Source organism: Mustela nivalis (assembly GCF_964662115.1).
Source record: "Mustela nivalis genome assembly, chromosome: 5".
NCBI lineage: Eukaryota > Metazoa > Chordata > Mammalia > Carnivora > Mustelidae > Mustela > Mustela nivalis.
The window spans coordinates 118,106,894-118,120,080 of NC_139024.1; the positions used below are offsets into that span (position 1 = coordinate 118,106,894).

General features: G+C 41.0%; 1 protein-coding gene and 1 long non-coding RNA gene across 2 annotated transcripts in view; one reads left to right on the forward strand and one right to left on the reverse strand.

Moving 5' to 3' along the window:
* The window catches only part of LOC309864152 (RLA class II histocompatibility antigen, DP alpha-1 chain), a gene marked incomplete at both ends in the record, with an annotated part of 9,090 nt that extends 8,730 nt beyond the window's left edge, over positions 1–360 (forward strand). The window contains one exon of the mRNA XM_082729465.1: positions 357–360. Coding sequence (XP_082585591.1) covers positions 357–360 — 4 coding nt within the window. The remainder of the gene's footprint in view (positions 1–356) is intronic.
* A 3,954-nt stretch (positions 361–4,314) lies between these two features.
* LOC309865819 lies at positions 4,315–4,870 on the reverse strand. Its single transcript, XR_014312269.1, has 2 exons — positions 4,792–4,870; positions 4,315–4,632 (listed from the first exon to the last, which is right to left on the reverse strand). It is a non-coding gene; the product is annotated as an uncharacterized lncRNA (long non-coding RNA).
* Positions 4,871–13,187: the final 8,317 nt, after the last annotated feature.

Consider the following 13,187-nt stretch of genomic DNA (forward strand, 5'->3'; position numbering starts at 1 on the left):
CATCTAAATATCCTTTATTCCAACCATTATTAAAACTCAATATTTCTGCTTGATTCATTGGTTCCTTTTTTTTTTTTTTTTGCCTCAAATTACTAATATCCTTCTTTGGCTCTCTTTTTAAACCCTTTTACTGTGAATGAGCAGATATACGTAAGGAATATATAAAACATTAATGTACAGCCAGTGATTATCAACTAACACCCATGTAACTAGTACCTAGGTCAGGGAATAGAACATCACCAATATCCCAGAGGCCTTCTTTGGGGCCCAGGGGGACCTAAAAACCTGGTCTTTAGGTATTGAGGATGCAAAGTTAAATAGGGAGTTGTAACCCCACTGTGTTTGTTGTATTGCAGGTGACAACCCTTATGAGACAGAAGAGGATATAGGGGAATGCCCAGCAACAGATCTACTTTAAAGCTCCAGTGCCTCTGAATGTCTGTGCTCCTCAACACCAATGATCGATGTCCCCAAAGACCCCTCCAATCCCTGCCTGTCTGTGATCCTACTCGCACTTCGCACCTGTGAAGGGCCTCATACATAGAAAGTACTCAATAAATGCTGAAAATTGATGTATGGTGACAATTTAATCCCCACACTGGATGGTCTATAGGCCCTGGTTTTCTCTGAGACTCCTCCCTACAGAGCATCCTTTCTAAGTAATTACAAGGACCAAAAAATACCTATGTGTGTTAGACATTTCTGGTGCCTTCTCTGTGACTCCCGGGCCTTTCCTCAGTCTCTGTATCTTCAGTTCCCTAGGAGCACATACCTTGGACCTGTAATGTGGATGTAGTTATTGCAGCTCCTGAGCCTGTTGGGCTTAGAGAGTGTTTGCTCTGCCCAGGTACTTCCCTAGCCTACAGCATGGGGTTGAGGACACAAGGATGGTTGGTGTCACCATGGGCCATGGGGTTGATTTACTTGGAACTATTCATCTCACTTTCTCCATCCTGCTGTGAATCTCCTTAGTTCACCCTCTTTTGTTTTACCCAGAATTCTGACCACTTCTGGACTCTGACCCCCAGGTTTCCTCTCCTCCTCCAGACAGCAGAAAAGATCCATTGTCCTGTTTTTCAGGAGTTTCCCACAGTAAAGTTAAGCCTTTAGTGCCTTCATGTCTTCTTTTCTACTACGTCATACTGTACCCCATCCACTAGTCCTCCACCTTAAGTTTTCTTAATTCTATTTATTTATTTATTTATTTAACTTTATCTTTACCTTTTTTTTTTTTTTACTTTATTTTTACTTTATTCCCCCCATATTTTTTCAGGGGTACCTGCAACCATCTTTGCAGATCCCAGCACGTTAGCTGGTTTACTGATGTCTGAATCTCAACTGTCAATTAATGTCATGTCTCCTGCAGGGTCTCTGGGGCTGGAGCAAAGTATGGGGATATGGATGAGTATCTGTTTCAGATGGAGAGTTTTTTGTTTTTTGTTTTTTTTATTTATTTGACAGAGAAAGATCACAAGTAGGCAGAGAGGCAGGCAGAGAGAGAGAGAGAAGAGGGGAAGCAGACTCTCTGCCCAGCAGAGAGCCCAATTCAAGACTCAATCTCAGGACCCTGAGATCATGACCTGAGCTGAAAGCAGAGGCCTAACCCACTGAGCCATCCAGGTGCCCTCAGATGGAGAGTTTTAACATAAACTGCTCACCATTCTATTACACATGGCCTTGGTGGTAAACTGAAACTAGAAATTAAGAGGTGCTATGAGGACGTGATACAGAAACCTAGAAGTTATAATATAAAATTATGCATAATGGGCAGCTTGAGGAGGATGCCACTTCCTGTTTCTTGCTTCCTCTCTGGCCCCATCCTAATGTGCTGGATGAGGGAGTTCTGGACATGGGGGCTGTGGGGATGTGGCCAGCTGCAGTATGGACCCTATGGGCCTTAACCATGGCTTGCCCTCATCACTCTCCTCTGCTGCTCTGGCCATCATTGGCTCCTCACTGGTTCCAGTGACAGTTCCTGCCTGGTTCTGTGGAAGGGACCCTTACCTGGAGCACTGATTCTACACAGTGATCTTCAGATCTTGGACAATGCAGACTAACCCTTATTTCCCCTTTTCTGATTTTTTTAAAAAGGTTTTATTTATTTATTATTTATTTATTTATTTATTTATTTATTTATATGACAGAGAGAGATCACAAGTAGGCAGAGAAGCAGGAAGAGAGAGAGAGAGGGAAGCAGGCTCCTTGCTGAGCAGAGAGCCTGATGCAGGACCCAGTCCCAGGACCCTGAGATCATGGCCTGAGCCGAAGGCAGAGGCTTAACACACTGAGCCAAGGTGCCCCCTTTTCTGATCTTTGATGGATGTTGAAATGTCATTTTGATGACATTTGTGAGAACCTTGTCCCTCCAAAACCAGTCCAGACCACCAGGTACCATTGTCCCAATCATATGCACACCCTCATCTCCTTCTCTCTCTGGTGAGAATAGCAGTGCTTGCACGATGTCAGAGCCTTAAAGTCTTTCTCAGGGACTGGGCCCACATGGAAAACTTCCTAAGGTTTTCCTTAGGGATACGACCTTGGGATAAGGTCGTACTCCTGAGCTGGATTCTCCCAGAGGAGCAGCTCTGCACTTACCTAGGCTGTCTCTGCTCTGAACCAAAGGGGAGCTCAGCATCACCAAGGACATCATGAGGGCTGCCATCCCTGGGACCTCAGTGATCCTCAAGACCACCATCCTGGAGCCTGGGAAAGGATGGGGGCTGAGACACTTGCAGTCAGAGCAGCTCTCACTCAATGGGCCCCACCCCTAAGATGTATTAATATATTAATTTATATACTATATACTATAATATTAAAATACTAAAAATGAGCCTGGATTACCTTCTATAGCCCCTGACTGTGGCCAGATTCTGAAAAAGGAACCAATAAGCAGGAATTGTTACTCACCATACAGAAGTATGGTGTAAAGCACATGATTCTTTAAGGTATACGATTCACTGAAGACAGTATAAGGAAAGGGATCCTCTTTCTGAGCAACTGTGAGTCATAAGGCTTGATTTTTTAATATACTTTCTGCCCTAGGAACAAATCTCAAGAAATATCATTCCCACTCCATGGTGGAATGCCATCTGCCTTGCACGGACATGTTCTGAGACAGAGCAAACTCTCAAAAGTGTGTTGAAGATCTAGGGGGATTAGACTCCCTACCTTTAAGCTCTGGGGTCCATCCTTTCTTTGCATTTCAATATTTTTTGTGGGGGGGGCAGAATTTGTAAAAACCAAACGATCCCTTGCTCACTTACAGGTGGTTCCTGATATGTATTCCTGATTTTTTTTTTTTTTAAACTCACTGTGACTAGTTTCCTCTTGTGTTGAACAGAGGTTATTATGGAGCCTATGTCATTGGTTTATTGGGAAATCTAACTGGGATAATACTCTGTGAATCTCTTAAAACCAAGCCTTGCACATAGTAAGGAATCAAGAAATGTTCATTATTATACTGCAAAGCTAATTCAAAACAGAAAAACAGTTGAATAATTACAATACACAATTAATTTTAACAATATAAGTTCTATCATATTGTTAGTAAGTACCAAGGGCTTTTACTACAGTTCTAAATTTATTTATTTATTTATTTAAAGATTTTATTTATTTATTTGACAGAGAGAGATCACAAGCAGGCAGAGAGGCAGGCAGAGAGAGGAGGAAGCAGGCTCTCTGCCGAGCAGAGAGCCCGATGCGGGGCTCGATACCAGGACTCTGAGATCATGACCTGAGCCGAAGGCAGCGGCTTAACCCACTGAGCCACCCAGGCGCCACCAAATTTATTTATTTTTTAAAAAGATTGTTATTTATTTATTTAGCAGACAGAGATCACAGAAGGCAGAGCAGCAGGCAGAGAGAGAGGGGGAAGCAGGCTCCCCGCTGAGCAGAGAGCCCGATGTGGGGCTCGATCCCAGCATCCTGGGATCATGACCGGAGCCCAAGGCAGAGGCTTTAACCCACTGAGCCACCCAGGCGCCCATACATAAATTTATTTAAAAAAATAAAATTTATAAAGCAGAGTTAATTTTAGACTAAGTAGTAAAATATTAGAGAAATCTTGTATAAAGAAGATAAAAATTTTAAGAAGAAATAAAAATAGTAATTGAAGTGAAATAGTATTTTTTGCATTTTGATTCCATGTCTGGAAACATCAGAGTCCTCCAAGATTATCAAAGGAACGAAAGGGTAAAATATAACATGACTTAAAAATAAGCAAGTGGGTTCTTATATGGTACAAAAAATCAACATAAAATTATGAAGAAAATTATCCATTCACAAAAGTTACTACAGATAAAAAATAGTCTCGGATCAATTTCATAGATGTATTTCCAATTGATCCCATTAAAAGGAAGGTGATTATCATGTCTCCACTTTTGTTCTCTTCCTCTTATCCCCACATAGGTTAGGATTTTCTCAGCCATGTCGGTTCTCGCCTCTTTCCCAGGCACCGAGAAGTCCCTCCTGACGTTATCTGGTCGGCTGAAGCCCGCTGAGCTGTTTCACTTCCACCCCTTCTCCTTCCACCAGAAAGGGAAGTAATAAGTACTGGATTCAGAGCTCCTCCATGCCCTGCCCGGCCTCATTTTCCTCTCACCGCCTGGCTCACAGTGGCCACTGCAGAGGTACCTGGAATAGAAAAGGAAAAGAAAACACCTTGAATTATGAGGGTTAAATGGAGCAATGCGCGCACCTAACAGGTTATGGGAGTGACGGTGGATTCGCCATGCTCAGGGCCCTCACTTAATCATCCAGTCCCTTCTGCAGCCCCCAGCTATGCTTACTTACTCTGGGCTCAGTAACCCTCAGTCTCCACCTCTCTCGGAAATGGGGGAAGCTGGTCCCACGCGGGGCATGATGGGAGGGGAGCTGCCGGAGACGAGAGAGCAGCGGGAACCGACAAGGGGCGGGGACCAGGGGAGGCGAACGAGATGCAGATGCGGCTGGAAAGGAGCTAAGGAGAGAGGAGGCACCACCTCAGCGTGTCAGAGTTCTTCTGAGCGCTCAGGATGTGCTCCAGGGGTAATAAGTAATCTATATTTTATGCAAAAAGGACCACTTAAACCTTACCTCGACTTTCAAAATAATTTCATACAAAACAGAAAACCCCAAATGACTTTGGATTGTAAAAAAAAATGTTTAAAAAAGAGAACTGCATCGACTGCTTTGAGCATTTTAACACTGTGTGAATTGCTGAGACAGGAGGCCTGGATGGTCTGATGACTACACACTTAAGGCATAAGCCTGTGTCTTCTATAACTTGTTGCATTAAAAAGGCTAAGCCTTGTTTGGTCAAGGACTATTCATCATGGTATGCAAAGAAAAGGATTTATTTAAGTTTATTACATTATATTTCCAATTTTAAATTCTGATCTTAATTTGATTTCTTTTTAAAAAAGATTTATTTATTTTAGGGGTGGGGCACCAGGCACCACTTAATTTGATTTTTTAATGGTAATGGTAAAATACGCTCTTCTTAAGTTATATATTGAATCAGTGCTGTGTGAATATAGGTCATATAACATGAAATTCGCTGTCTGCTCATCCTAGAATAACTAAGAATGGTTCCAGACCTACAGGGATAAAGGTAACAAACATAAATCACTATCTTTGTGCAGCCCAAAGATAGAGGGTGAATTCAGAGGAGGTCCATGTCCAAGCTGCCACCTTTCCCTAGAGTCAGGATATCTCCTTTACAGGGTTTCCTTCTTGCCTGTGTATACACAACAATGAACTTCTTCATGAACTCCTAGTCTTTTTACCAAAACCCTCAAACAAAAGCAATGGCAGAGATGGCTTGGGGAATATTCTTAAAACAGACAAGAACAATGGCTTTTTATTATTTATGGAACTCCAAAAGGGAACTTGGATACAGGCCCTGAGAGAAAGTGTGCATGGAATCAAAGAGAACAACTATAGAAGCTAGTTTCAGAGCAATTACTTGGCAGTAACATCCCATTGGGAGGCCGAAGTCTGTCCCAGAACCTGCCTCTGGGACTGAGGAAAGATAGAAAAATTCTTGTTCCAGGGCACATGCTTGTCTTCAGGTCAGATCAGGAGCCCTGTGGAGGGAAAAGGAAAAATTATAGTTATCTCAGGTTGCTGACCTCTCTTTCTCTAAGTCTCAGGAAAGAAAACTTTGCTGAGAGACCGAGGCTTAGCCTGATGAAAAATGAGAGTTTCTCTGGGCTTCCTTCATCAACGGAGCAAAGTAACATTCATTTTCCATACTTGCTAACGGGCTGAAGTTGAAAGAGAGGTTCAGGCCCGAGACCCTCTTCCCAGTAGAAGCTTCAGAGTCACAGTGCAATGAAAAGACTTTCTGCAACCCATCCCCAAAGAAAAACAAAGCCAGAGTATTAATTGGTTTTCAAGATCCTCATTATGTGAAAGTGAAAGGAGAAAAGGGGATGTAACTAGCCATTAAAAATATGTTAGTTAGGTAAACGTTCCCATCTCATTTCCATTGTCATGATCAGAAGCCTGAAGTAAGGCAGGGGCTGGTTGGACTCATCTGTTACTAACTGAACTCGGGCATGACCTGAGTATCTGCAGCCCCCATGTGTCTGGTTGGGATAAGATTCCAGCCTAGGGATTTCTCTCTCTCGCCAGGCCTTTCTGCTCCCTGACAATCTGATTCAGTGGGCTCCAGGAAAGCAAACCTCAGCCACTTCTCAGGTTTCCTTACTTTTCTTGATCCTCATGGGCACTAAGATGCCCACTACAAGGAAGCTGAGCCCCAGCACAAAGCCCAAGATTCTAACCAGCATTTCTCTGGGAAGAATCAGTGTGCAGGGGCACCTGGGTGGCTCAGTGGGTTAAGCCTCTGCCATTGGCTCAGGTCATGATCCCAGGGGCCTGGGATCGAGTCCCACATTGGGCTCTCTGCTCGGCGGGGAGCCTGCTTCTCCTCATCTCTCTCTCTGTCTCTCTGCCTATTTGTGATCTCTCTCTCTGTCAAATAAATAAATAAAATCTTTAAAAAAAAAGTTAAAAAAAAAAAAAAGAATCAGTGTGCCTCTGGGAAACACAGACTAAGGGTCAGTCCCACCCTCCGCCTCAGGTACTGTCTGATTCTAGAATATCAATATGAAGGCTATGAGAGATACGTATCTTGGAGAAAGGGGAAATTTAGAAAAGACCCCCAAGTTCTGGAAATTAGACTGTGACTTCAAAAAGGACACACATGCTAATTCTGGTAGCTGCCTCTCAAAATAACTAAGCTAAAAGACCGAGGCAGAGAACAGTTCCCATGTGTGAGGGTAATTCAGGAAGGTGAATTCCTACGTTTTCTGAGCCGAGCAGAGATTATGAATCCTTAGCATCCTCTAGGTCAGAGTAGCCAAGCCTCTGCAGCCACAGCTCTGAACTATTCTCAGGGACTTCTCTAGGAAAAAGATGGGGATAGATATGACAACGGTGTACACACAAAGATGAGTGCACCCCAGAGCTAGAACATCCCCTGTTCTTCAGAATTTGGAGCCCACACGGTCATCAGGGAATAACTCCCTCCACTCCCCAGTGACAGGACCATCCAGGGGGTGCTCTGCTTGGCAGGCCCAGCCATCTCCCTGCTGAAGGGAGGGTCATTGCCAACATCACCAGGATCTGGAAGATCCAGTCTTTATTACAGATCAGGTTGGTGGACATACCCTAGCTGTTTTCCTCCTGTCCATTTAGGAACCAGTGGAGTTTAATGTGGCCTGGATAGAAATCTGTCACATGGTAGACAAGAAGGCTGAGGGGCTGTAGGGGTCCATTCTTCAAAGGGGAGGTGTTCATTTTAGACTTGACTAAGAATTGTAAAGAGAAAAAAAGCTAATGGTACATGAGATTATTACTTCTTAGACATTTTTGTTATAGAGTTGATTTCTAGATGTTTAAAATATAAATGATATAATTAGGCTAGTAGATATGGGTGGTACTGAACAGATGGAAATAAACCTTCAAATGGAATATTCATGACCTTAAATTATATAATAAGGATTGAGAAGAATGGGAGAGAGACAAGGCGGCACTTTGTAGCACATTTAGCAGAAATTTTAACTGTAAGTCAGTGGATAATAGCCTTTGGAAAAAGAATATACAACCAGCTGTGAAACGACCTACGTTTTTAATGTTTATCCTGATGAAAAGGATGAAAAACTTGCTCAAATAATTTCTTAAAATTAAATATACAGACAATAGCATTCTCTTGTTTTATGAATATAATAACTTTATTTTTTAATAAATGAAGGAAATTAAGCAAGTTTGATACAGCTTATTCTTTAAATAACTTAAATATTTTTTCTACAAAAATCTAAAATCTTCATATTTATAGTGATATTCCCAGTATTCTGAGCTCCTACATGCGTCATCAGTAAGCATACCAGCCCTTTAAGCTCCTCTTTTGCAATGTCTTCTCAGGTTCCTTGAAGAATCCCACAAATAATCAGGAGTTGTCTGTACCTCCTCATTTCTCTGCTTGATGTCCCTCTTCTCCTTCATCTTCTGTGCTGCTCATAGGTCAGTTTCCAAGGGCAGTTACTTGAGTATCTTCCATCAGTACCCTTCCTCCCTCCAGAGGGCAGAAAGTCCTCTACACAAAATTCAGAGCAATTTCCCAAATCAGAGCTTCTAGATCCTTAATAATTTAGTTTTTCCTTTTCTACGCACAAATATTCTAGGGTGCAGATGAGTCAGATAAAGGTACAGTAACTACACCCATGACCATTGTTCCCTGTGATATTTCTGCTTTGTGTGTACTGGGAGAGTGAGAAAATATCCCAACAAAACTAAACTGAATGGGCGTGCAAGCACTTCTTGCAGCTCCTCTTCCTGGCTCAGCACAGAGTGAGCAGGTGATAAAACCCAGCCCCCAGCTTCTCTGTGGAAGGAATTAGACTGCACATCCAGCACCCTGACTTTTCTAGCTGTTGACTGAGGATGTGGCTTCTAAAAGCCTGTCCATAGGAGAGGGGCTGGAATTTGCTAGTCTCCTGGGGACAACAGAGAATAAGTGAATCTTTGATTAGGATGATTGGTAAGGGTCTTCTCCTGTATAAGGCCAGTACATGAAGACCAGGAGAGATGGCTGTTTTGTCTAATGCACAGACACCAACACAGAGTCAAGGAAAATGAAGAAACGGGGAAATATGTTCCAAACAAAAGAACAATATGAATTTCTTGAAATCAATCCTAATGAAATAGAAATATGTAGTTTACTCAACAGAGAATTCAAAATAATGGTCATTAAGCTGCTCACTGAAGTTAGGAGATCTCAAATAAACAACCTAACTTTACACTTCAAGGAACTAGAAAAAGAACAGACTAAACGCCAAGTTAGTAGATAGAAAGAACTAATAAAACAAATAAATAAGACAGAGGATAAAGATAGAGGATATCAACAAAACTGAATATTGGTCTTTTGAAAAGATAAAAAAATTTGGTAAACCCTTAACTAGGCTAAGAAAAAAGAAAGAAACCTGAAATAAATCTAATCAGAAATGAAAGAGGAGACATTAAATGGATGCCATGGAAATAAACAAGATCATTGAGAACTTTATGAGTAATTATATACCAACAAATTGGATAACCTAAAAGAAATGAAAAAGCTCCTAGAAACATATAACAAGATAGAATCAAGAAGAAATGGAAAGCCGGAACAGATGAATAATAAGACAATTGAAGGAGTAATAAAAAACCCCCCAACAGAAAATCCCAGGACCAGATGGCTTAATGTGTGAATTCTATCAAACATTCAAAGAAGAATTAAAACCAATTCATCTAAAACTCTTCCAAAAAATACAGGGAACACTTCCAAATCATTTATGAGCCCAGCAATACCCTAATACCAAAGCCTGATAAAGATAATACAAGAAAAGAAAACCACAGACCAATATCCCTAATGAACTCAGATGTTAAAATACTCAATAGAACATTAGCAAACCAATTCAACAGCACATTAAAAGGATTATACACCATGACCAAGTGGGATTTATCTGTGGGATGAAAAGATGGTTCAATAATGGCAAATCAATGTGACACAGCATATTAACAGAATGAAAGATAAACATGATAATCTCACAATAGATGAATAGACACAGAAAAAGCATTTGACAACATCTATATGGGACAAACATTATCAGCAAAATAGTTGTAGAGGAACTCAACCTTAACACAATAAAGGCCATATATTAAAAGCCTACAGCTAACATCATAGTCAATAAAGAAAACCTGAAAGCTTTTCTTCTAAGATCTGATACAAGGCAAAGATACCCACTTTTGCCACTTTTATTCAACACAGTACTCGAAATCCTAGCTAAAGGAATTAGAAAAGAAAAAGATATGAAAGGCATCCAAAACAGAATGGAAGAAATAAATTTACCTCTGTTTTCAGATGACATGATCATATATGTAGAAATCTCCAAAGACTCAACAACAACAAAACTATTAGAAGTAATAAATGAATCTAGTAAAGTTGTAAGAAACAAAACCAATGTGTGAAAATCCGTGATGTTTCTTTACACTAACAATGAACTATCTGAAAAGAAAATTAAGGAAACAGTCTTAATCACATAGCAACAAACAGACCAAAATATTTAGGAATAAACTTAACCAAAGAGATGAAAAACCTGTCCACTGAAAATTGTAAAACACTGATGAAGAAAATCAAAGCAGACACAGATAAAAGAAAAGACCTTAATGTTCATGGATTGGAAGGATATTGTTAAAAGGTCCAGACTACCCAAGCTAATTTATGGATTCAGTGCAATTCCTGTCAAAATCCCAATGGAATTATTTACAGAAATAGAAAAAATAATCTTAATTACATAAAACACAGAAGACCCCAAATAGCCAAAACAGTTTTGAGCAATAAAAACAATAAAGCATCGCATTTCCTAGGTTTTTTGCCCATAGAAAGTAGTTTATTGCTTTTAGAACAAAAGAAAATGCTTTCAGAACTTTTACTAGTGAAGAAAAACTGTGAGAACTTAACCTTTTCTAAAACATTATTTTGCCAGCTGATGACATAGGCATTTCAACACAGAATACTTTTCCCATTTGCAACTGTGGGGAGCCCAACCTGTCCAGTTAATACAGCTAACTACTTAGAAGTGGGGCTTGCACTTGTGGCTGGTGTACTGTCAGGTCTGACCTCTTTGCCCTGACGCCTATGGTGCTCCTCCTTCTCCGGCGCCCACTCACAGCTCTTCCTCACCATTCCACACCTCACAGTCCTGTACGGGACTCCATGCAGGAGACAGCTCTGAGTGGGTGGATGGAGTGGGCTGTCCATACCTAAGCTAATCCACACAGGGAAAAATGGTGATCCTCCCTGAGTTAGGTGACCTTGGATGCCCCTTCTACAACAGAAGTCCCCTCTTTTGGACACCATCTCCTCCCCCAGTGATATCCCCCAGGGCCAAAGAAATTGTTTAGTAGGACAGCAGGAGGTGAGAGGTCCTACTCCCTCACAGGCATCTTTGTGGTACGTGACTACCTGTTTAGGTGTGTTTGTTAGGTGTTGTCTATGGGGTAGGCAGGGGGCCAAGGTACTTTGAGGGCAACATAGCTCAGGATCAGCTCATGAGAGCCTGGCACTACCTAAAGAGAGCCAGAGGCCCCATGCTGCCACTTCAGACCCTAGTCTGGCTGGGGGTCAGCATGCCTGGTATAGACCAACTGGGGGCTCCCAGCAACTCTAGATGTCTGAGGCAGGAAAACAAGGCTGCCAGCTTGTGGCAGCCCTGACAATGACCCTCAAGGGCTGATCTTGGCCTCCAGCCCTGGCTAAGGAGAAAAGGGACCTCCCCAGCCCCACGGGAGAGAGGCCCTACCCAATTTCAAAATACATTACAAAGCAATCAAAACAGTATGGTACTGGTATAGAAACAGACATATAGGCAAATGGAACAGAATAGAGGGCCCAGAAATAAATCAGTGCATCTATGGTCAGTTGGTCTTCAAAAGAGTTTCAGAAACACGCAGTGGGGTAAGGAGAGTCTCTTCAATAAATATTGTTGGGAGCAGTGGGTCTCTATATACGGAAGAATGAAACTGGGCCCTTGTCTTGCACCATGTGCAAGAATCAACTCAAAATGGACTAAAGACTTCAATGTAAGACCTGAAACCATAAAATCCTAGAAGAAAACATAGGTGGAAACCTCCTTGACATACAAGGAGAGATGTCATCTTATACCTGTTAGGATGGCTATTATCAAAAGACAAAAGGTAAGTGTTGCTGAGGATGTGGAGAAAAGGCAATCTTTGTACACTGGTAGTGGGAATGTAAATTGGTACAGCCATTATGGAAAACAGTATAGAAGGTCCTCAAAAAATTAAAAATAAAACTATCATACATCCAGGAATCCCACTTCTGAATATATATCCATTGTATATATGTATATATGTAACAATATATATACATATATGTATATACATATATGTACATATGTAACAATATATATACAATATATTGTTTATATATTATACATAATACATATGCTAATTAGCTATATGCTAAGTAAAATATGCAAAGTAAAAAGACAGAAAGGCAAATACTGCATGATCTCACTTCCATGTGGAATCTACGATAGTTAAACTCACAGAGGCATAGAATAGAATGGTAGTAATGAGGGCTTAGGGAGAGGTATAAAAGGGAGCTATTGGTCAAAGGGTAGAAATTTTCAGTTATCCAAGATGAATAAATTCTGGAGACCTTAACATACAGCATGCTGATATAGTTAACAATACTGTATTGCATACTTGAAATTTATTGAGGGTAGATCTCAAATGTTGTCAACACATATACACACAAAGACTCTAGCTACCGTGGGAATTGGATCTGTTAATTAGCTTGATTGTGCAATCATTTCACAATGTATACATATAGCAAAACATCAAGCTGAACACCTAAAATATATATATTTTTTATATATATATAATATATATATATTATATATATATATAATTCCTAGTTGTCAATTGTACCTCAATAAAATGGAAAAAAGAAACATTTTCAGGACCTGCCAACTCTTACCTGGCTATGTGGGGATCAGTAGGGAGCTAATTAAAAACACAGCTTTCCAGGCCTCGCCACTGATTCAGGATCTGAATCTCTGGGCAGTGATTCTGTAGAATCTGTGCTTTAGGGAAGATTTCTAGGAGGTTCTGGTGGGCAGGACGTGGGATCCAGTGGCCTA